At 33.0% G+C, this 23,687-nt stretch overlaps 2 protein-coding genes across 3 annotated transcripts in view; one reads left to right on the plus strand and one right to left on the minus strand.

Moving 5' to 3' along the window:
* The window catches only part of LOC135143102 (protein kinase C, brain isozyme-like), a 183,262-nt gene that overhangs the window by 26,929 nt on the left and 132,646 nt on the right, over positions 1-23,687 (plus strand). The gene's annotated exons all lie outside the window — the stretch shown is intronic.
* LOC135143108 (uncharacterized) lies at positions 9,276-10,424 on the minus strand. 2 transcript variants are annotated; one of them, XR_010282677.1, is made up of 4 exons: positions 10,205-10,424; positions 10,039-10,149; positions 9,826-9,987; positions 9,276-9,769 (listed from the first exon to the last, which is right to left on the minus strand). XR_010282677.1 is itself a non-coding variant. In XM_064074978.1 (4 exons), exons 1-4 carry the CDS (start codon positions 10,228-10,230, stop codon positions 9,716-9,718), a joined length of 333 nt encoding a protein of 110 aa, XP_063931048.1. In that variant the 5' UTR covers positions 10,231-10,424; the 3' UTR covers positions 9,276-9,715. The 2 variants fall into 2 exon arrangements, 1 of the variants encoding a protein (XP_063931048.1); XM_064074978.1 differs by having other exon boundaries at positions 10,039-10,129.

Here is a 23,687-nt window from a genome sequence, read left to right on the forward strand (position 1 = left end):
GAAAACCCGCTCCGGGAGGAAGAATTGTCTCATTCTTGTTTTGAAAGCATATTTACGTAGCTTTAGTCGATGCCCTCGTGTTCTTGGATCAGCAGATGTTGAAAAAAGATGGCGAATAGGCGAATCGAGTTGCGATAATATTTTGAAGGTTGTGATAACATCTCCTCTAACTTTACGGTGTTCAATTGTCGGTAATTTCATTATCTTAAGACGATCTTCATAGCTAGGACGATGAAAACCAAAAGGAATACGGGTGATGCGACGTTGAACGGACTCCAGCAGCTGTTTATCCCTAACAAGAATTGGATGCCAAACTGAATTGGCGTATTCTAGTATTGGGCGTACATATGTCTTGTGCAGTTTTGCGATAATTTCGATGGGGGCACAGGGAAAAGCTTTTCTTATCAAATATCCAATGGAGTTGGCTTTTTTGACAACAGATAAGATGTGAGAAGACCAGGACAAATCTTCTGTAATGATGACGCCCAAGTCAATCTGCGACGATACACACTGCAAAACGTGGCCACCAAGATTATATTGCATTTTGGGATTGTTCCTGCCTAGATGAAGTACACAACATTTTTTCATATTGAAGGGCATAAGCCATTTTTGCGTCCATGCATAAAGTGTTATTAAATCCGCCTTTAAAACATTATTATTCTTCGAGGTATTATACAATTTCAAGTCGTCAGCGAACAGAGCGAAAGGACTGGAAAGTTCTACGGTAAGATCGGCGATATACACTATGAATAGTATGGGGCCTAAAACTGTTCCTTGTGGAACCCCACTTAGGACCTTTTGTGAATTACTAAGGCATCCATCAATTTTAACTCTAAATGTTCGAAACGATAAAAAGCCTTCTATCCACTTAAGTAATCCACCTCTAATTCCAAAATGTTCAAGTTTGTGCAACAAGCGACGCGTCGGGACTTTATCAAATGCTTTGATGTAGTCAAAATAAATTACATCGACAGGATTATCGTTGTCAAGTTCTCTGGACCAGTCGTTGAGGCAACTGAGAAGATTTGTAATTACCGATCGTTTGGGCACAAATCCGTGTTGCTCGGCCGGAATAATCTTGTGTTCAAGAAGGAACTTCATCATAGTATGACATATAATGGATTCCATCAATTTACTAATCAGAGATGTTAGGCTGATAGGGCGAAAATTTCCAGCATCAAGTTGGTCCCCTTTTTTGAAAATCGGTTTGACAGTTGCTGTTCTCCAATCGTTAGGCAATTCACCGGTGATAAATGATTGCTGCATGAGGAGACTCAAGGGCTTACATAAAGAAAGCGCACATTCATTCAAAATGGCAGCACTCAAGTCGTCTATGGGGCAATTTAGCTGTAAAGTGCGTAATTAAAATATACAATGAATAGTATTGGACCTAAATTCGAACCTTGTGTTACTCCACCGAATGAAAAATATTTAGGTGAACGATATCCGTTATATTCGACAAATTGACTATGATTTGATAGAAATGACTTAAACAAATTGGATTAAACTATTCCATAGACCGAAAGCAGCAAGTTTATTAATTAGGATAGAATGATTCACCACATCAAAAGCCTGTTAGGTCTGTATAAACCATATCTACTTGCAGCCTACGACCTAACGCAGCGCTGAAAAGGCCCTAAGCCTCAGCAGCGCCCCACACACCATGCCATGTAATATCTTAAGAAAAACTGTTACCAACCAGTTTAAATAAATGTATTTTTGACTTTGACTTGCCCTAACGCATTGGATATAGACTGCACATATTCTCTTAGATTGGTGGTTGTAGATTTTCCATGAATAAAACCGTGTTGGCTCTCATTAATAAGATATGTATGATACGTGACTGTATAAGACATTGGCTAAAATGGTTTCAAAAATATTGGCAAAATTTGAAATAATCGTGATAGGTCTATAATTAGCAATTTCATGACGTTCACTACATTTAAAAACAGGGACTATTTTGCAGATTTCCATTGGTTTGGATATGTAGCTGTGCTAACTATTAGATTGAATAGATAACATAACGGATCACAAAGACAAGAGGCACGATCTTTTACAAAAAACGCCTGTATGCCATCAGGACCTCTAGTAAAATTTGGCTTGATTTTCTTTAAAACTGTGTAAATATCATATGCATTTTTCAAAAAAGTATGTAAAACAGCGGGCGTATCACAGTTATTATCACAATCCATTGAATGATCACAGATATTATCACTAACGAAAAGTGAGCTAAAATAGCTTGCAAAATTATCCACAGTGTCTTGAAGGTGAGTGAGTTCTTTGTCTGCAAGTGAGTTATAAGTCTAACTCACTATTTTTTTCATTTAGTGAGAAACTCTAGGCAATACGTAGTACCTTATACAGACCGTTAGGCAAGTTAAGTAGGTTACGTGTTATATTAAAATAATTTTTATTCGTTACTCTTTTATACCAGGAGAAGATCTTCCCCGGCAAACAGATTTACTGGACCCACTGGAACTCACTGTAAAATGCTTATGAAGTTAAAATCGTGAACGCACTATATAGTTTGCTCAGTTTAAAGGACAATATTTAAATAAATAAACTTTTTCAAATAAACTTCTTTTTGATCACAACAATTTCGTTCATTCATTTAGTTCATGCGTTTCATTTTACTTTATTATGTATTTTAAAATTCACCTTTTGAACTACCGACTTTCGGTACTTGGTAGTTTCAATTTGACACAAGAACTATGTAAAAGAAAGCAAACAGTGAAATGAATGGAACAGATTCAAATGTTCCGGTAATTATTTCTTTCAAGAAGTAAAAGTCTTAACAAACTAAAGTTTTCATTGCAGAAACAAACCGAAAATTTACTCACTTTGTTTATAGTCGACTCACAGTAATAAGAAACTTTGACCAAATACCTAAGAAAGTAATCTGTGAATTCTTACATTACCAATTCGATGAACGCTACGCGTTGTAATTGCCCGATTCCATTCTTTATACATATTTAAAACGATAGGAGGATAGAAGACATAGCAGATAGATTACTTGAATCCAACGAAAAATCTTTCAGCAATAAAAATAAAGGCAAATAATGGAAATTACCCATAAAATATGCATTTATATGCAGTAAAAACCAAAAATATCAAGTAGTGTATGCAATTTGCCGTTATATGCAGGTATATGCAAAATATCAAGGGAATAGAACGAAAAACCCATAAGTAACGAAAATTCGAAAAATTCGAAAAGGGTTTATAGTTTTTCGTTTAAATTTACGCAAATTCAGTAGTGTTGATACTATACATTAGCTATAAAACGCAACGATTACGGCGATTGCGAAGTTCTATTCAAATAACCTTCGATCATTTTCTTAATTTATAGAGGTCACAACAAAAAATGCAGGTTCGCAAAATCAAATTTTATAATTTTTCGAAAAGCGGGATTTGTTGTACTGTATTTCAGGGGTGAGGGAAATTTTGTTTAAATAACCTCAGGACAATTTTATAATATGTATCCTCATAGCTTTCAGCTTGTAGTGTCTGAACGCAGAAGCATGTATTATCATCCTTAAAGTTAAAACCTTGACAAACAATTTAGGTTAATATTTCTTTATTAAAACCATAGTAGTTGTTTAATTGCACAGCTTGTTGGCTTCCACTAATACCATTAGTCTAATTGGAAAAATACAATGCCTATTCTTTAGTGTGTACAGAATTTAACAAGAATTTAATTACATTGTCACATCAATTCAGAAGCAATAACATAAGTTCGGAAAAATGTTCGCATCTTTTAAATAAGTCTCGTAATTGAATTTTTGCACTTTTTATACTCTTCAAAGATTGTAAAAATTGAGTCTTTTATTATTATTACTAATTTCAGAGAAATACAGCACTAAAATATTAGAACCTATGAAATTGTGTTCGCTCAATTTTTACCCAAAAACGTTTATATCATGCGTAGTTTTCATGTTCATTGCATTCAGACTTACCTACGATGGAATACGGGAACATGCGCGGACTGAAGTTCTTAGAGTCAAATAATTATTTAAAAACAAAATGATCAACTCTGATGGTAGAGGTACACAGGCCTGCAAAATTTAAATACACATTAAAAACCTGTTTTTGTTTTAACAACCGTTTTACACATTTGTTGTATTACTAAATAACACGAACTTAATTTTTTGCTACCACGTAAAGTTTATTTGGAAAAAAATACGGCAAACTAAAATTTAAGAACTACACAATATTAAATTAAAATTAGGTTTTTATTTTGTATTTACATTTTTATAATTTAACAAAAATACTTCTGTCCACTTTTGTTGAAAGTCTTTGTGAAATCATTGTCGCTTCTTAAAACTTATCTTTAATCTTCTTCTCCTGAAGTATCTGTGGCGCTCATCATTATGACTTCAATTTGACACTTCTTCGTTTTCGACTTGCTCAATCATCTGATGGTCACTCTATAATATGCTTCAAATATTATATTAAGTATTCCATTTCAAACCGCTGAAAGCCTACTATCGTATTATTTTCAACGTGATAATGATACGTGAAAATTTTTTGACAATTCAACGCATGTAAATTTGACCAGTGAAATAGCGGTGTTTAACCGAACCTAACCAATGGCTGACCACCTAGAAATCTTTGATATGACAATATTCGTGGATTCTTTATAAATGAGAATACAACTGGGAATGTACGCAATACTATAAAGGGATAGAAACACTGCAGAAAATTGGACAATTAAAAGTAAAGGTTATTCGATAAAAATTTCACGAGTGGTGGTGCTACTAAATTCAGTCTTGCTTCTTGAAAAATTTTAAGCCAAAAGTAAACAGCTTTTTTCTACTCATATTGAGAAAATGTTGAATTTTTACTCCATTTTGGATTGAGAAAATTGACCATTTTTCAATCTATTGAAGAATGAGCACTTTTCTTCACAGCTTTTGTCCAATCAGAACGCGACATTTTCTTTTCTCCACAATTCCCCACTATCACTCCTAATATGTAGAAATTTATTATTACAGAAATCACCTATTTACATTGATATTGCAATAACACAGAAATTAAAAATAAGCACAAAAACTAAAAGAACTAGTATTCAATTCATACATAAAGTGATGAACCTAACTAAATTTTACCTATAATAGACAAGAAACTTATTTCCTAATTCCCTAAATCTCGTAACTGAATGTTTTAAAGATAAATTAGTTTTCGATAAAGCTACCCTAAAAATTTTAAAACGACGAGTGCTACTTACATCAGAACGAGAAACATAAAAAGATAATTTTGACAATAGACATGTTGAGTTTATATAAGAATTAACAAGCCCATGGAGTACACACCTATCTGCTAAAATCCTCCCCAAATCTAACGTTTGCAGATTCATGAGTTTTCTTACATTATCATAATTTCCTTGCTGATGAACCAAATGAGATTTAAATTCAATGCAACGAAGAAATTTTTTCTGAACTTTCTATCTAGCAAATCAATGTCTACATCGAAGTATGGATGCCAAACTGGCGAACAATACTCCAATAGAGATCTGACTAAAGAATAAAAAAGGGTTCTTATCCACATCCTTATAGCTTTCCAAAATATGTAAGTGACTCTTAAATGTCAGTTTCGAATCGAAAATTCGAAGATCTTTTATCTCATTTACAATTTTTAAGGGAATATTTTCTAATCTGTATGTGTAAGTATATAAATGGATTTTTCAAGTTACAAAATGACATAGAGTAGCATTTGTCAATATTCAAAAAAAGCTGGTTATTCAGACACCATTTATGAAGTTCAACCAAGTCGAACTGTAAGGCCCAATGCATCTTCTAAAGAACGTATTTGTTTGAAAATTTTAAGGTCATTCGCATTAGTCAATTAAGAAATTAGAATACTTAAAACAATCTTCTAAATCATTAATGGAAAGTAAGAACAGAATTGGTCTGTAGTGCGACCCTTGCGGAACTCCAGATGTGACGCCAAAAGTTTGAGATATAAAATTTCCAGTCTTAAGTCAGGAAGTATTGTAACCGACTCTATCGGCAGACTCCCTACTTTTATGTTTTCAGGAATGTTCATGACTGAAATACGAAGAAATAGGTCTCCCGTTTCTGTCTCTCTCTCCCTCTTAACAAACTGGTGAATGTACAGATATTAGCATGCAACAAAACTTAATGTCGATAATAAAAAGTAATTTGATTCTTAAATACCGATTTAGAAGAACTAAATAAACAAACTTCTTGCTTTTCATATAACCATTAGCCGCCTCCATAATTCTTCTTAAAGAATGATCAGCAGAGAAATTAGTAGTCGCCGAAAGAATCCTAAATGTATCGGCTGTCAACTGCCGGGACGACGAAGGACAACTTAGCTAACAAATCTGGATTGTCAATATAGCCATTAATAAGCCCATGAAGAACGCAAGCATCAGCAATCTGTCTTCGAACGCTCAGTGTTTGGATGTTAAGTTTATTCATAGTCCATTGGTAATCACCTTTATTGTGTCTACGGCGTAGTTTATATTCTATAGTGCGGAGAAACCTTTTTTGCACTTTTTCCAACAGTTCAAATTCAACATAGTAAATTGGAATCCAAATAGAAGAACAATACTCCAGATCACAACGGACCAAAGAACAAAAAAGAGTCTTTAGGGTCACTGGAGAAAGATCCTTACAATTACGCCAAATGAGTCCCCAGATTTGTAAAGATTTTTTGAAAATATACAAATAATGAGATTTGAAGGAAAGAGCGCGGTCAAATATTACCACAAATCTTTAATTTCTGAAATACGAGACACAGAATGATTATTTAACTGATAGTCGAACTCAATGAAAGACTTCGTATTATAAAATGAAATTATGTAGCACTTTTTTAAATTTAAAGGTAACCAATTTTTATCACACCAGTCAATCAAGACTCTAAATCAAGTTGAAGTTTTTCACATCCAAAGTAAAACGTATATTTTTAAAAAGTTTCAAATCATCAGCATAAAAAAGATAATTACAATGACGAAAACAACTACTCAAATCCTTGATGAATAATAAAAAAAGGATAGTGTGTACCTTGCTGTACACCAGAAGAAACATCAAAATGATCTGAAATGTATTAACCAATGCGGATCTGTTGTTTTCTGTCCGTAACAAAGGAGGTTAGCCAACTAATTGTCAAATCTTTAAACCCTAATTTTAGCAATTTCAGAATTAATAATCTATGGTTAATACGTTCGAACGCTTTAGCGAAGTCCGTATAAATAGAATCAACTTGGGATTGACTACTGATAGATTTATTAAGAAAAGAATAATATTCTAGAGTAATAAATTAGACATTGTCCATCTGTTGCTGCGAGAACCAAACTGTTTAGGAGAGATTATTATAATGAAGATGTCCACTGCAGTTGAGAAGATACAATACTATCTAGATGTTTGGGAATTACTGATTGATTGCTGAGTCCTCTATAGTTATCAATTCGCTGTCTCTGTCCAGATTTAAAGTCCGTAGTAATGTAACTGTTCTTCCATGCAAGAGTACAGTTGCAATTCTTTAAAGCGACGTTAGGAATTCCATCAGGTCCACTATTGCAAGACAGATACAAGGCAAAAATAAATATGTTCAAAAACAATTAAAAGAGTAACGGTTAAACCATTGTCATTCACCTGCAAAGGTACTTCAAAATTTCATAAAAAAATTCTTGAATTATCTTTCACATAGACTGAAGAAAAATACTTCGCAAAAAGGTCCGCTATTTGTTTTTCTCCTTTAGCAACTTCTTGATTTAAACACCTATCATTAGGTATCATAACACTGTTTCTCTTGTCTCGAATGAACTTCCAAAAAAATTTTGGGTTATTAGAAATACTCAAGTTAACTTTAAAAACAGTCAATCAGTACTCAATGCTTTGCTACGAGATCTTAAATTTTAAACCCTCTTTCCGGATATAATTTGTCTAACTAGTCCACGTGGACGGTTTGTTTCCTGTCATATTTTACTTTGCTTGAACCAATTGCGTTGCACCAAACGGTTAGTACACTTGTTCAAATACATTTTCAAACTTCCATCTTTCTCTAGATCGTCGGTTTCGTAGCTGTGTGACAAATCGTTTGTCGTAGATAGAAAATAGTAAGATTACAGTGACTCTAAGATTTTGTGTAATCGGCCTTAAATACACCCCTGTGTGATGCGACGCGTGCCTTAGTGACAGAGAACTTGCAAGCCGTCGTCGGCTCCGTTTGAGCCGGTTTTATTTTATTTTTATTCGCAAATTTCGACTCTATGGACAGCTACAATATATGCAGGCTACTATAACACTTGTCTATATTAATTGTTAAACGATTATCTTTAGGGAAACCAATAACAGCATTAATATTATATTGACGAATTATACAATCTTCCGCAGAATTTATTTCCTTATAGGTACAACGTGAGGCATCCGGAAATAGAAGTTTCTCACAAAAAATATTTTGAATTATTGATAAGTAGGGGAAATAACAGTGGTCCCAAATTTGAACCCTACGGCAGGCCAGATGTTGGAGTGAACCCTTTAGAACAAAAATTTCAATATCTTGCGACTAGACTCCTTTCAGTAATATATGATAAAAACAATTGAAGTAATGACTCTGAAAAGCCAAACTCTGGATGTTTGTTTAACAAAATAAAATGATCAATCCCATCGTAAGCTTTTCGACAATGTGTACAAACTACAGGGTTAGTCACGAGAGAATTACTTCTGAAAATTATTTTTACGCAACCCAAAATACTAATACCCTGTACCACTTGATATTATCTAAATTTAAAATGAAATGCCTAATCCATGATTGCTTTGAATTTGGCAGTGTCACTTTGACGTTAATTAATTTTTAACATTTTTTTTCATCGGTGACTCGCCTCTAGAGCCCCATTGGATCGACGACATACAGTCAGATCAATCTGGGCTATACTGAAGCCGTAAGTGCTCTACCAATGTTGTTCGCCACTAATCTGCATGTGTTAATTCGCCATCTCTGCGTCACCTAGAGCCTCTTCGAAGTGCAAATCTGCAACCTCTGGACTTCTTCGGCCATCATTACAAAAAAGCCGTAGCATCCCCCCAAAATGCCCAACATTTTCAACAGATTAGTAGTTAAATTATTTACTTACTTGTTTGAGTTTGAATAAAATGCCGTAAAAGGAATTTTTAAAAATAATTTAATAAATGTTCTTCATACGAAAGGAGGCATGGATATAAAAAAACTTGTGTGGAATACAATATAAAATTTATTAAACACAAAAATACATTGTCACTGGAAATAACAGTGTATTTGAAACGTTGCGGCAATATTTATACTTTTAAAAATTATTTGTCCTGCAACCAATTCGTTGAAAATTTGTACCAGGTGAGTTTTTTTTTTAATTTCTGCTATAGTTACCCATGACACTTTTGTCAGCAGTGAAACTGAAACTGCTGGCATAATCTTCATGGGCAACCAGAGCATAAATTTAAAAAATCACCTGATATGAAACACAATATAATTTTTTTAAACATAAAAATACACTGCCAACTTACAATGAAATAAAAATACATTGTCAATGGAATTAACAATGTTCTGCTACATTTCAATCGTTATACAGAAATATTTATTTAATAATTATTTGCTCTATAACCAATTCATTGAAAAACAATATAATTAATTAAAATAAAAAAAATCATACCTCATGTTGTTTTCGATGAGAATTCATTCTTGCTTTTGTCTGCGCTTAATGAGGTCCTACCATTTTTTAAATTTCAGTAGTTGTGGCGTTTTTGTAACGTTTCCGTGTGGTACGTGGTACCTACAATTAAATTAACTTACAAAGTTCGTAATTTTTAAGAAATCACATAACTTTACATATTGTAGCCTTGTGAATTGTGAGTTCACTAAAAGAGAGCTTATTTTTTTCCTTGCCCTGAAAACTTGAAAGCAATTTGGCTCAGTTTTAATAATTTCTTCAAAATTGCATACATGTTTTTTTACGTCTTCTCTTCCTGACAAATAAACATTATGATCAGTCTGAAACTAGTTTATAAATACTAGGAGTTAATAATAATAATAAATGCTCACCAATTCATCCAATTTCTGCATATCTCCCGCAATTTCTAACTCAATGTCTTCTTTTTTTTTTGGTTGCGCCCGGACATTCATCATTTTGTCTCTACATTCATCATTTTGTCTCTACATTCATAATATGCTTATATTCAGAAATATTAAACCTCTTAAATATACTTACGTGTTGAGAAATTGCATTTTCTGCATTGCATGTAGAAGTGAGGTTATGTAGGTTTAGTACTGTTTTCTTGACAAAACGGTATTTACTACACTATTCTGAATTTATCGCAGTACCGATAATCACAATTCACAATAGGACAAACACCATGAACTTACACAAAATACTTTTTGAACCACCAACAATAACAGAAAATACTTATGTATATGTTGCACATTGCGCAAACGCGTTCCAGCAGAGCAAGCGCATCTGTAGGTGAAACGCAAATTTAAGTAAGTTTTATAAAAATGATGAATAAAATTGTTACTTTTTGTTCGCAAAAATAAAAAAATATTACTTTTTAATGAGCAATTAATAGTGTGCAAAGCGAGATTTCGAATAGTGTCAATTTCACAATAGCTGGTATTTTTTCAAATCAGTTTTTAATATTGATCCAATAAAAACCCTATGAAATAAATTACTTACAAGTTGTCCCAACATGGTACTTTTTTTTTAATTTTTTTTGTTCGGTATCTTGATAAAAAGACATTTCATAAATATGTAATATATGTTGAAATTCATACATAAATTTATAAATATAAAATGAATATTATATAAATATTTGTAATATCTAGTCAACATTTAATATTATATCAATCTTGTATAAATATTAGAAAAATATTGCTTGCTACTGGGGAAGCTTTACAATCACATGTATTTTTCTGTTAGACACCGCTTTAGTTGATGTGCAAGAAGTTGCTAAGTGATAATCGTTTAAATGTCACTGTGATGTTATAATTTTTGTTTTTAATTGTTGTTTGTGAGAAATCTATAAACTTGTAAAACTCGAAAGATAAAAAAATATTGTCATTATTAGGAAATAAAAAAAAATCAGGAATATTTAGGGTTTCGTAGGACTGAAATGTGAAGTTTTACATTTTCAAGGTTTTGCCGACCATATGCATAAGTATTTGGTTATGCATTGTATATCAAAAATGTTTACGTTACGATTGGAATTTCAAGTTCGTTGCTTTGACATCGCATCTCTGTACTGCGTTTTACTGAGAAAAAAAAATAGTTATTTGCATGAGAAGGCCAGCAACTAGGTTTTTGCGAATACCAGTGAAAGAAACAATGTAAACAACCCTTCATAGTCAAAAGCTAATATATACCAGTCCGACGATTTAGCAGTGGCGGCTCGTGACCTTTTGAAATGGGGAAATACAATTTGATTGATAAGTTAAATATGAAGATATAAAACAGGTTGTTATTACCAATTAATAGACGAAATTGTGTGACGGACATAAATACAAAAATTGGTCGAAAGTTGTTTCGACAGAACTTTCCTCTCTTCTGGTTTCACTTCCTTTAATAAATTGACTGATTCATTAATTATTTTGAGTCACCTTGTTTATGCAAATCCAAAAAATATGAATGCAATGATAAATCACAAGTACAGACTCATCCTATTTTGTACATTTTAGATAGGATTTATTCAGCAAAATTTTTGGGTACGTCATCAATTTTTTAGGAGGATGAACAAATACATTTTGACTAAAAACTTACCACGCTTATGATAACTTTAAAACATCTCGAAGATTTCAAAGCGTTCGGGTTTGTAGTTCCTGATTAAATCAACAAACAAAATTCACGGATTCATTAATTTTTACTTCCCGAGTGTAAGCAAAAGAAGTATTGTAATCCGAGTCCGTCGGCCGACTCTCTACTTTTACGTTTTCTCGACATTTCATTACCCCCAGAGGACGAAGAAATAGGTCTCCCGTTGCCGTCCGTCTGTCCGTCCGTCTGTCCGTCTGTCCGTCTGTCCGTCTGTCCGTCTGTCCTTCTGTCCGTCTGTCCGTCTGTCCGTCTGTCCGTCTGCCGTCCCGGATTTTTATTAGACAGATAATCTCCGAAAGTACTCGACCGATTGTTGTGAAATTTTGTACTTATATTAGGAATATTATGTAGATGGTAAAACGCTAACCAAAATGTCTCTAGTCATCCGCACCACTAATGCGATGACGTCACTTCAAATTGTTCATAGTAAATGGGTTTTAAATTGTATAAAATAACATAGTCCTACACATGTAGTTTACGACTCCGAATTGAGTTTTTACCCGAAACGTCCAGATTTTTGGGAAAAAAATCGAAATTCTAAAACAGTATTGTGCAATTTAATTTTGAATCTGCTAACCCGAATGCTTCGAAATGTTGCAGATGTTTTAAGGCTATAAAGAGCATCATAATGTACAAAATATTATGAGTCTGTACTTGTGATTTATCATTCCATTAATATTTTTTGGATTTGCGTATACAGGGTAACTCAAAAAAAATTATCATTATTTTTCAGGAGCGAGGGAAGTTCTGTCGAAACAAATTTCCACCAATTTTTTTTTCGTGCACTGGTAATGCGCTGTGACTATTTTTCTTTCGTGCTGTAACTAGTATTATCCATGTTGATGACGTCATCACAGACTTATTGGTCAAATTAAAAACGAGTCAGTCACCCCATTTTCTCGAAAATGTGAAAGAACGCCTTTATATAATAATGCTAAAATAAGAATTATAATGTTCATAATATTTTGTTCGATTGTGGTTTAATTAATAATTTTAGTCCTCTGTTTTGAGAAGACAAACTCATTCAAACGAAACTAATTTCTACGTGTGATGGGCTTGTATGGTATAATTGATACGCACGTATAATAGCGATAACGTGCAAGTTTATTTTCTTATTCTGGCCTCCGCTCGCTTCCATTTTTAATTTACAATTGGTTTTATATTATCTTACTTATTAATGAGGTGAAGGGAACGTGATGCCTAATTTAAAACTAACACATTTGATGATATTTTAATATTTGCAAGGAAATTACCCAGCACCTATGAACAAGGGAAAGACAATTATTGTAGTTAGTATAATGGACAGTTAATGAATGGAAAAAATATAAAATGTAAGTACATCACATACGTGACATTCTTTTGATGAATAAACATAAATAAACACTTCAGATTGCTAGTACCACTGAAGGGGATATTTTATCCTGTTAGTTATGCGGTTTAAATATAATCTATATTGTCCGTACGCCGCAGGGACTCCGGGAGTGTTATTTATGCCGCTGGTTATCCCAAAATGAAAAAAGTAAAATCAAATTTTATATTACTTCCCGAGCGTAAGCAAAGGAAGTATTGTAATCGAGCCCGTCGGCCGACTCTCCACTTTTACGTTTTCTCGATCTTTCATGACCCCTAGAAGACGAAGAAATAGGTCTCCCATTTCCGTCTGTCTGTCCGTCCGTCTGTCCGTCCGTCTGTCCGTCCGTCTGTCCGTCCGTCTGTCTGTCCGTCTGCCGTCCCGGATTTTTATTAGACAGATAATCTCCGAAAGTACTCGACCGATTGTTGTGAAATTTTGTACTTATATTAAGAATATCATGTAGATGGTAAAACGCTAACCAAAATTTGTCTAATCATCCCCACCACTAATGCGATGACGTCACTTCAAAATTGTACATAGTAAATGGGTTTTCAATTGTATAAAATAACATAGTCCTACACATGTAGTTTACAACTCTGAATCGACTTTTCACCCGAAACGTCCAGATTTTTGGAAAAAAAATCAAAATTATAAAACAACATTTTGAAATTTAATTTTTAATCTGCTAACCAGAATGCTTTGAAATGTTGCAGATGTTTTAAGGCTATAAAGAGCATCATAAATCTTTAGTCAAAAAATATTTGCTTATCCCCTCCAAAAACTTGATGACGTCAGCTCAAAAGTTTGTGGAATAAATCATATCTAAAATGTACAAAATATGATGAGTCTGTACTTGTGATCTATCACTCCATTCATATTTTTTGGATTTGCATATGTATATACAGGGTGACTCAAAAAAATTAATGAATGCGTAAATATATTTTATTGATTTAATCAGGAACTACAAAACCGAATGCTCTGAAATCTTGCAGATGTTTTAAGGTCATAAAGAGCATAATAAATGTTTAGTCAAAATATATTTGCTTATCCCCTCCAAAAACTTGATGACGTCAGCTCGAAAGTTTGCCGAATAAATCATACCTAAAATGTACAAAATATGATGAGCCTGTACTTGTCATTTATCACTACATTCATATTTTTTGGATTTGCATATACAGAGTGACTCAAAAAAATTAATGAATGCGTAAATATATTTTATTGATTTAATCAGGAACTACAAAACGGAATGCTCTGACATCTTGCACATGTTTTAAGGTTATAAAGAGCATAATAAATGTTTAGTCAAAATATATTTGCTTATCCCCTCCAAAAACTTGATGACGTCAGCTCGAAAATTTGCCGAATAAATCATATCTAAAATGTACAAAATATGATCAGTCTGTACTTGTGATCTATCACTCCACTCCATTCATATTTTTTGGATTTGCATATACAGGGTGATTCAAAAAAATTAATGAAAGCGTAAATTTATTTTACTGATTTATTCAGGAACTACAAAACCGAATGCTTCGAAATCTTGAAGATATTTTAAAATTATCATAAGCATGGTAAATTTTTGATCAAAACGTATTTGGTCGTCCCCCCTAAAAAATTTATGACGTCACCACAAAATTTTGCTGAATAAATCCTATCTAAAATGTACAAAATATGGTGAGTCTCTTCTTGTGATTTATCATTCCATTCATATTTTTTGGATTTGCATATACAGGGTGACTCAAAAAAATTAATGATTGCGTAAATTTATTTTATTGATTTACTCAGGGACTACAAAACCGAATGCTTTGAAATCTTGCAAGTGTTAAGGTTATAAAGAGCATAATAAATTTTTAGTCAAAATATATTTGGTTATCTGCTCCAAAAAACTGATGACGTCAGCTCAAAAGTTTGCCGAATAAATTCTATCTAGAACATACAAAATATGATGAGTCTGTACTTGTAATTTATCATTCCATTCATATTCTTTGAATTTGCATATACCGGGTTACTCAAAAAAAGTAATGAATTCGTAAATTTATTTTATTGGTTTACTCAGAAACTACAAAACCGAAAGCTTTGAAATCTACTGCGAAAAAAAAAACATAATAGACATACAGTCGTCACGTTTCCGACAGCCAGGGAAGTACTGTCTAAACTCTTTAGACCATTTTCTTTTAGATTCGCTTATACGGGGTGTCTCAATGAGTAATATTCCCTCAAAATTGTCTGCAATAAATGGAACCTGAATTGCATAAAATATTATATTATCATGCTTGTGCTTCATGAATCCCCTTGCTTTTGAATTTTATTATTATTATTATTACAATTGTTATTGTTTAAACATCGTTCGCGTTTGCGACATAATTAATACGTGTCTTCGCAAGTGTGGCTGGTGAGTGTGCATTGCAGTTGGACGGATCCCGGCACTTTCAACATTTTTTGGGCCGTCAAATCAAGAACAGCACTTGCAATTTTCGCGACACAAATGTGACAATAACATACAATTATTGTGAGTTGGTATTGTCCTGCAGGTTTTCATAATTTTCTATTATTTTATATAATATGATACATAAACCAACGCATTGGCAATCATACATCAAACCAAAGTATGATACATACATGAATGTAGAAAAAAGCTTCTACAGAAATGTCAAATAAAACTCCATCGTGGCCATTTGTTTATCGGTGACGTAACCATCCCGCAAAGAATTCGGCCATTAAGCTCGTACAGATGTTGCTTGGCCCGAATAAGCGGCGGTGGCAGGCAAAAAGTACATACGCATCTGTTTAAAAAGAAAATGAACTGTGACTGATTTTGTCTAATGAAAAGGGAGGAAGAGTCTATTTTTTTTTAAATAACCTACAGTCGGTATTATGTTAATTGATTTGAGGAGTAACAAAGGCATTTAGTATTTTATATTTTTTGATGACACCCAAAAAATTATAATTTTAATGGGTGGGCCAACTGACATGGAAAGGGGCTCGTAATATAAATTTTATTTGGAGATTTTGTATAGTTTTCAGTATGCATTTCGGGAAAATGTATTTAAATTCACACACTTTCTAGGATATTAATTAAATTACTTCATCTAACATTCCGCTTTTGAACTGCAAGTTTTGTAAATGACAATTTAAGGTTCGGATAGAACTGGTAATCCCATTTTTTGCAGTAGCCACTAGTGCCTCATCCAATTTAAGTCTTGAGGGAATTGCATACGGTTTTATCAAAACATTTTGATTTTTGTTTTGCTTTTAAGAATTGAATTCGACGGTCGGCAATAACCTCGGATCTACTTCTTCGTTTCGTTTGCTCTACTCTTATACGTAAAATGTTTGTATTATCTAGTTGCAATAATTATTATTAGCGATGATGATACAAAACTCCCATCGATTTGAATGTACACGTCAAGTGGAATTGACGTCTGAAATCTGCTTATTTCTACATACATTTCTGCTTGGAGAGCCGGCAGGCGCAGTTGCAAAATGTTTCTCTTCAATTCTTCATTGGCCTGGTGGATATACTGCTGTTCTGTCATTTTCACATAGAAAATGCCCGCAAAGGAACTATTGCCGCATGTGTAAAGCAGTTTTTCTACCGCGCACGTTTTTCGATTTTCTAATAGAGCTATTGAAGCCCCCAAACGACGTCAAAGCGGTTCTGAGATAGTCTGGTGTAATTTAGATCGGTAAGATTGGTAGCCATGACGAGAAATGTCAGGTGAATGTCAGTGATAAATGTCAGATTAAAATTTCCAGTATTTCGGGAGGCGTACGGACTTCACTAACTTCTTCTCAAGACATCTTAACCAATTTTTAACTTACAAAAACTCAAATTGATTCGAATTACAGTTGTGGTTGTGAAAATTTGAACTTCAAATATTTCGTGGTTCGTGTCAAACCAACCCATCACCAACCACGACAAAATTCCCCGGATTTAAAAAAACGCAAATTTCGATTCAATTTTGCGAAAAAACGTGCGCGGTAGAAAAAATAATATAAATAACTCGTTCCTAAGGCCATTGTGGCACTAACCTTTATATAACTCGCGGCTTCGCCGCTCGTTCTATAAACTTGGATTCGTGCCTTAATATTTGCCTTATGAAACTCGTTATTTAATATACTATTGTGGAAAATTCAAACAATTGTACAATAACTATTATTTTGTTAAAAATAAAGTAACTTACCAATTGTTGACATATTAGAAGGACAGCAAAATGCACTTAGGTCTATCGAAAAACCACACGGAGCATGTCAGACAAAAACGAAATGACAATGCTATTTTGTATGCATTTATAATTATACACAAGCCCTAATTGCATATAATTACTTTGTAGCAATTTGCTAAAATAAGCATTCTGGTGTAAGTTATTAAGAAAGTGTGCCCAATTGTAGGATTCTACAACCATTGTTTCCCCCGTTTTCTTCACGTACCTGCTACAGATTTTATTGCCCTGTTGGTCGTATATCGCCGTTTATCATTAACATATAGTGTCTCTCACTTCTTTCCAGCGCAATATTCGTACTAAATTGTCGACTAGTTTCAATAATTAAATGTTTAATTGCATTGTTTGTATAATTTTTAGTTTGTTCTATGTTATTTATTTGCATATTATTTCAATTTTTTACCAATGCATACAAGCCGAAAAGAGATGAGTTAATGTTTCATGATTGTATAAGATTCATTAAATCGATTAAAATTCGTACTTAAAAAAATATTAATGGCAATTAGGATATAAGAATTTGATATTAGCTTTGATTGGCTATTTAATTACATTATTTTTTTGATATTTGTAATAAAAGTGAAAACTTTATCTGAACATAAGTAGAGAACAGATACTTAATGAGTTGGTTCTTTTTTACTGTCTTACGAAAGAGATAACGGGTTTATTTTAACTTATGAGGGTTCTCATAAAAAATAAAATCGCATAATCAAATTTTATGATTTTTCGTAAAGATTGGATTTGTTTTATTGTACTTCAGGGGCGAGGGAAGTTCTGTGGAAATAACCTTCGACCATTTTTATATATATATATATATTGTTAATCTTTTTGGCCTCTTCGTGCTTGGTGTGTTTTGCTGACTTTAAAACTAATTTGCATTTTTACTTCCCGAGCGTAAGCAAAGGAAGTATTGTAATCGAGTCCGTCGGCCGACTCTCTACTTTTACGTTTTCTCGATCTTTCATGACCCCTAGAAGACGAAGAAATAGGTCTTCCATTTCCGTCTGTCTGTCCGTCTGTCCGTCTGTCCGTCCGTCTGTCCGTCTGTCCGTCTGTTGTCCCGGATTTTTATTAGACAGATAATCTCCGAAAGTACTCGACCGATTGTTGTGAAATTTTGTACTTATATTAAGAATATCATGTAGATGGTAAAACGCTAACCAAAATTTGTCTAATCATCCCCACCACTAATGCGATGACGTCACTTCAAAATTGTACATAGTAAATGGGTTTTCAATTGTATAAAATAACATAGTCCTACACATGTAGTTTACAACTCCGAATCGACTTTTCACCCGAAACGTCGAGATTTTTGGAAAAAAAATCAAAATTATAAAAACATTTTGAAATTTAATTTTTAATCTGCTAACCAGAATGCTTTGAAATGTTGCAGATGTTTTAAGGCTATAAAGAGCATCATAAATCTTTAGTCAAAAAATTGGTCTAAAGAGTTTAGACAGTACTTCCCTCGCTGTCGGAAATGTGACGACTGCATGCCTATTATGTTTTTTTTCGCAGTGGATTTCAAAGAATTCGGTTTTGTAGTTCCTGATTAAATCAATAAAATATATTTACGCATTCATTAATTTTTTTGAGTCACTCTGTATATGCAAATCCAAAAAATATGAATGGAGTGATAAATGACAAGTACAGGCTCATCATATTTTGTACATTTTAGATATGATTTATTCGGCAAACTTTCGAGCTGACGTCATCAAGTTTTTGGAGGGGATAAGCAAATATATTTTGACTAAACATTTATTATGCTCTTTATAACCTTAAAACATCTGCAAGATGTCAGAGCATTCCGTTTTGTAGTTCCTGATTAAATCAATAAAATATATTTGCGCATTCATTAATTTTTTTGAGTCACTCTGTATATGCAAATCCAAAAAATATGAATGGAGTGATAAATGACAAGTACAGGCTCATCATATTTTGTACATTTTAGATATGATTTATTCGGCAAACTTTCGAGCTGACGTCATCAAGTTTTTGGAGGGCATAAGCAAATATATTTTGACGAAACATTTATTATGCTCTTTATGACCTTAAAACATCTGCAAGATTTCAGAGCATTCGGTTTTGTAGTTCCTGATTAAATCAATAAAATATATTTACGCATTCATTAATTTTTTTGAGTCACCCTGTATATGCAAATCCAAAAAATATGAATGGAGTGATAGATCACAAGTACAGACTCATCATATTTTGTACATTTTAGATATGATTTATTCCACAAACTTTTGAGCTGACGTCATCAAGTTTTTGGAGGGGATAAGCAAATATTTTTTGACTAAAGATTTATGATGCTCTTTATAGCCTTAAAACATCTGCAACATTTCAAAGCATTCTGGTTAGCAGATTAAAAATTAAATTTCAAAATGTTGTTTTATAATTTTGATTTTTTTTCCAAAAATCTGGACGTTTCGGGTGAAAAGTCGATTCAGAGTTGTAAACTACATGTGTAGGACAATGTTATTTTATACAATTGAAAACCCATTTACTATGTACAATTTTGAAGTGACGTCATCGCTTTAGTGGTGGGGATGATTAGACAAATTTTGGTTAGCGTTTTACCATCTACATGATATTCTTAATATAAGTACAAAATTTTACAACAATCGGTCGAGTACTTTCGGAGATTATCTGTCTAATAAAAATCCGGGACAACAGACGGACAGACGGACAGACGGACAGACAGACGGACAGACGGACGGACAGACGGACAGACGGACAGACGGACGGACAGACGGACAGACGGACAGACAGACGGAAATGGGAGACCTATTTCTTCGTCTTCTAGGGGTCATGAAAGATCGAGAAAACGTAAAAGTAGAGAGTCGGCCGACGGACTCGATTACAATACTTCCTTTGCTTACGCTCGGGAAGTAAAAATATTTGCTTATCCCCTCCAAAAACTTGATGACGTCAGCTCAAAAGTTTGTGGAATAAATCATATCTAAAATGTACAAAATATGATGAGTCTGTACTTGTGATCTATCACTCCATTCATATTTTTTGGATTTGCATATACAGGGTGACTCAAAAAAATTAATGAATGCGTAAATTTATTTTACTGATTTACTCAGAAACTACAAAACCGAATGCTTTGAAATCTTGCAGATGTTTTAAGGTTATAAAGAGCATAATAAATGTTTAGTCAAAATATATTTGCTTATCCCCTCCAAAAACTTGATGACGTCAGCTCGAAAGTTTGCCGACTAAATCATATCTAAAATGTACAAAATATGATGAGTCTGTACTTGTCATTTATCACTCCATTCATATTTTTTGGATTTGCATATACAGAGTGACTCAAAAAAATTAATGAATGCGTAAATATATTTTATTGATTTAATCAGGAACTACAAAACGGAATGCTCTGACATCTTGCAGATGTTTTAAGGTTATTAAGAGCATAATAAATGTTTAGTCAAAATATATTTGCTTATCCCCTCCAAAAACTTGATGACGTCAGCTAGAAAATTTGCCGAATAAATCATATCTAAAATGTACAAAATATGATCAGTCTGTACTTGTGATCTATCACTCCATTCATATTTTTTGGATTTGCATATACAGGGTGATTCAAGAAAATAAATGAAAGCGTAAATGTATTTTACTGATTTACTCAGGAACCACAAAACCGAATGCTTCGAAATCTTGAAGATATTTTAAAATTATCATAAGCATGGTAAATTTTTGATCAAAATGTATTTGGTCGTCCCCCCTAAAAAATTTATGACGCCACCACAAAATTTTGCTGAATAAATCATATCTAAAATGTACAAAATATGGTGAGTCTCTTCTTGTGATTTATCATTCCATTCAAATTTTTTCGATTTGCATATAGAGGGTGACTCAAAAAAATTAATGAATGCGTAAATTTATTTTATTGATTTAATCAGGAACTACAAAACCGAATGCTTTGAAATCTTGCAGATGTTTTAAGGTTATAAAGAGCATAATAAATTTTTAGTCAAAATATATTTGGTTATCTTCTACAAAAAACTGATGACGTCAGCTCAAAAGTTTGCCGAATAAATCGTATCTAAAATGTACAAAATATGATGAGTCTGTACTTGTGATTTATCATTCCATTCATATTTTTGGATTTGCATATGCAGGGTGACTGAAAAAAATTAATGAAGGCGTGAATTTATTTTATCGATTTAATCAGGAATTACAAAACCGAATGCTTTGAAATCTTGGGAATATTTTAAAGTTATTATAAGTAGAGAGCGGAAAATATGCAGCAAAATTTTGGGAAATATGATCATATGATATGCATCAAATTTATGCAAATATGCAATATCTTTCTTAATATATGCAGAGATATGCAGTTGCATATGCTCCAAAAATAAAAAAAAGCGTAATAACCGAACTAAATTTATTTACAAATTGCAAAAACACCTTCCCTTTTATTACAAAAAATACATAAATCACATTGCAAAGTGTTTAATTAGATCTCACTGACAAATAAATGACATTTTTTAAGATAATATTCTTATACTCAAAAATAAGTATAGGTAAACAGAACGAATTAAAAAATAGTATAGTAATCGACTATTTAATTACTATTTTGGTAACAATTTATTTTTAAATATTTTTCGAAATATTCTAACAAAAATTTTTCCGGTGATTCTAAAGTATGTATTTGTAAATAGAAAAACTGCGTACTGCGTCCACAGATGTAAAAATACTTATCGGATTAGAGCAGGCACAACAAAACACAGTTCCTTCTTGAAGAATAAGTTCAGGAAAAGGTTTAATTCATAAATTAATTTGAGTTATCTACATATTGACACACATTTCTATCGCTTTAAATACTTAAATGCAAACTCACGATGAAAAATAATAGGATATCGTCCCTTCGACTACCATAAAACATACCATTAATACACTTAAGTAACGAATAAAAATATTGAAATGAACGGTATTTCCAAAAGTAATTAGGACCCGAATTTACCTGGAAGGATGGCTTAACACCCAGTGGTTCCTCCAAACTACCATAAAACCCAAACCTTTCCCAGTTATTTGAAGCACAGGACAATATTTGCAATATGATTCATGAAATTTCGTTTTTCTAGAAAAATGCAAATATATGCAAATATGCAATTTTTTTATAGCTGCATTCATTTTTAATTAGCATGATTCGTTCACATATTAAATATCAAGACTTATATGCAAAAAATAACGGATATGCAAATTTCATAAAATCCGCTCACTAATTATAAGCATGGTAAACTTTTGTTCAAAATGTATTTGTTCATCCCTCCTCAAAAAATTGATGACGTCACCCTTAAATTTTGCTGAATAAATCCTATCTAAAATGCAAAAATTATGATGAGTTTGTACTTGTGATTTATCATTCCATTCATATTTTTTAGATTTTCTTAAGAGGTGGTTCAAAAAAATTAATGAAGTCAATTTATTTTATTGATTAAATTAAAGGCAACACTTAGTATTAGTATTACACCCCAACCAACCCAATTTGGTAGACACAAAATTTGGTAAAGGAAAAATTCGGTTGAAACATAAGGGTAGCACGCTTATTTACATCGACTTTAACATTACAGATCTGCATTTGTTTTATGCGGTCACTTGGTTCCGCGAATGCGAAATAGACATGTTTATAATCAACCAATTGTGAATTTCACCGTCAAGAATTAAAATAAAACCTAATGTTTTGTATAATAAGCGGAAGTCGACACAATAAAACCGATGGTCGTGTTGTTTACAGTTTCTCTGTTTGACTCTCACGTATGCTGTTACGCTTGTCATCTTAAATTAAGAATGTTTATACATAAACGATTTTCAGTTGCCTCTCATATTACACTGATATTACTAGACAGCGGATTTCTGTCGGGCTACGTCACGATTATAGGTGGGGACGCGCTGGATCGCCGGGACTCAGTAGCGGGTGATAGATAATCACTGAATTTAATCAGTACTAATTCCATAAATATAATTAACGATTTATTAATCAAACGGCTAAGTAAATGAGAGCGGGAATTAACAGCAGAGTGCAACGAAACAGCGTTATTCTAATCTCAAATAAACGAAGTGCAGTCCGTAACTGCAATGAATTCGCATCCCGTACGAGCCGTACCGAGTTTGGCCTTGCCTAACCGGACAGAAATCCGCTCTCTACATATTACACACCGACGTCGTATACGTGAGTAAATTGTTTCGTTATTTTATTGATTATAACAAATCAATATTCAAAACGACCCAATTCATTTTCCCGAAAATTTGGGAATACAATAATTTTATTCTTAGTATTACACTACATCTATCCCAACTGATATAC

Source organism: Zophobas morio, unplaced genomic scaffold (assembly GCF_036711695.1).
Source record: "Zophobas morio isolate AGI-343-1 ecotype UQ-CSIRO unplaced genomic scaffold, CSIRO_AGI_Zmor_V1 ptg000058l, whole genome shotgun sequence".
NCBI lineage: Eukaryota > Metazoa > Arthropoda > Insecta > Coleoptera > Tenebrionidae > Zophobas > Zophobas morio.

What these genes read in the sequence shown, in the direction of transcription:
- LOC135143108 (XM_064074978.1), bottom strand. Translation starts at nt 10,230, where the DNA reads ATGCAGAAAATGCAATTTCTCAACAC. An exon ending in TGCAGAAATTGGATGAATTG is followed by an intron (nt 9,988 to 10,038) that starts GTGAGCATTTAT and finishes AACTAGTTTCAG; the next exon opens with ACTGATCATAATGTTTATTT. An exon ending in AATTCACAAGGCTACAATAT is followed by an intron (nt 9,770 to 9,825) that starts GTAAAGTTATGT and finishes ATTTAATTGTAG; the next exon opens with GTACCACGTACCACACGGAA.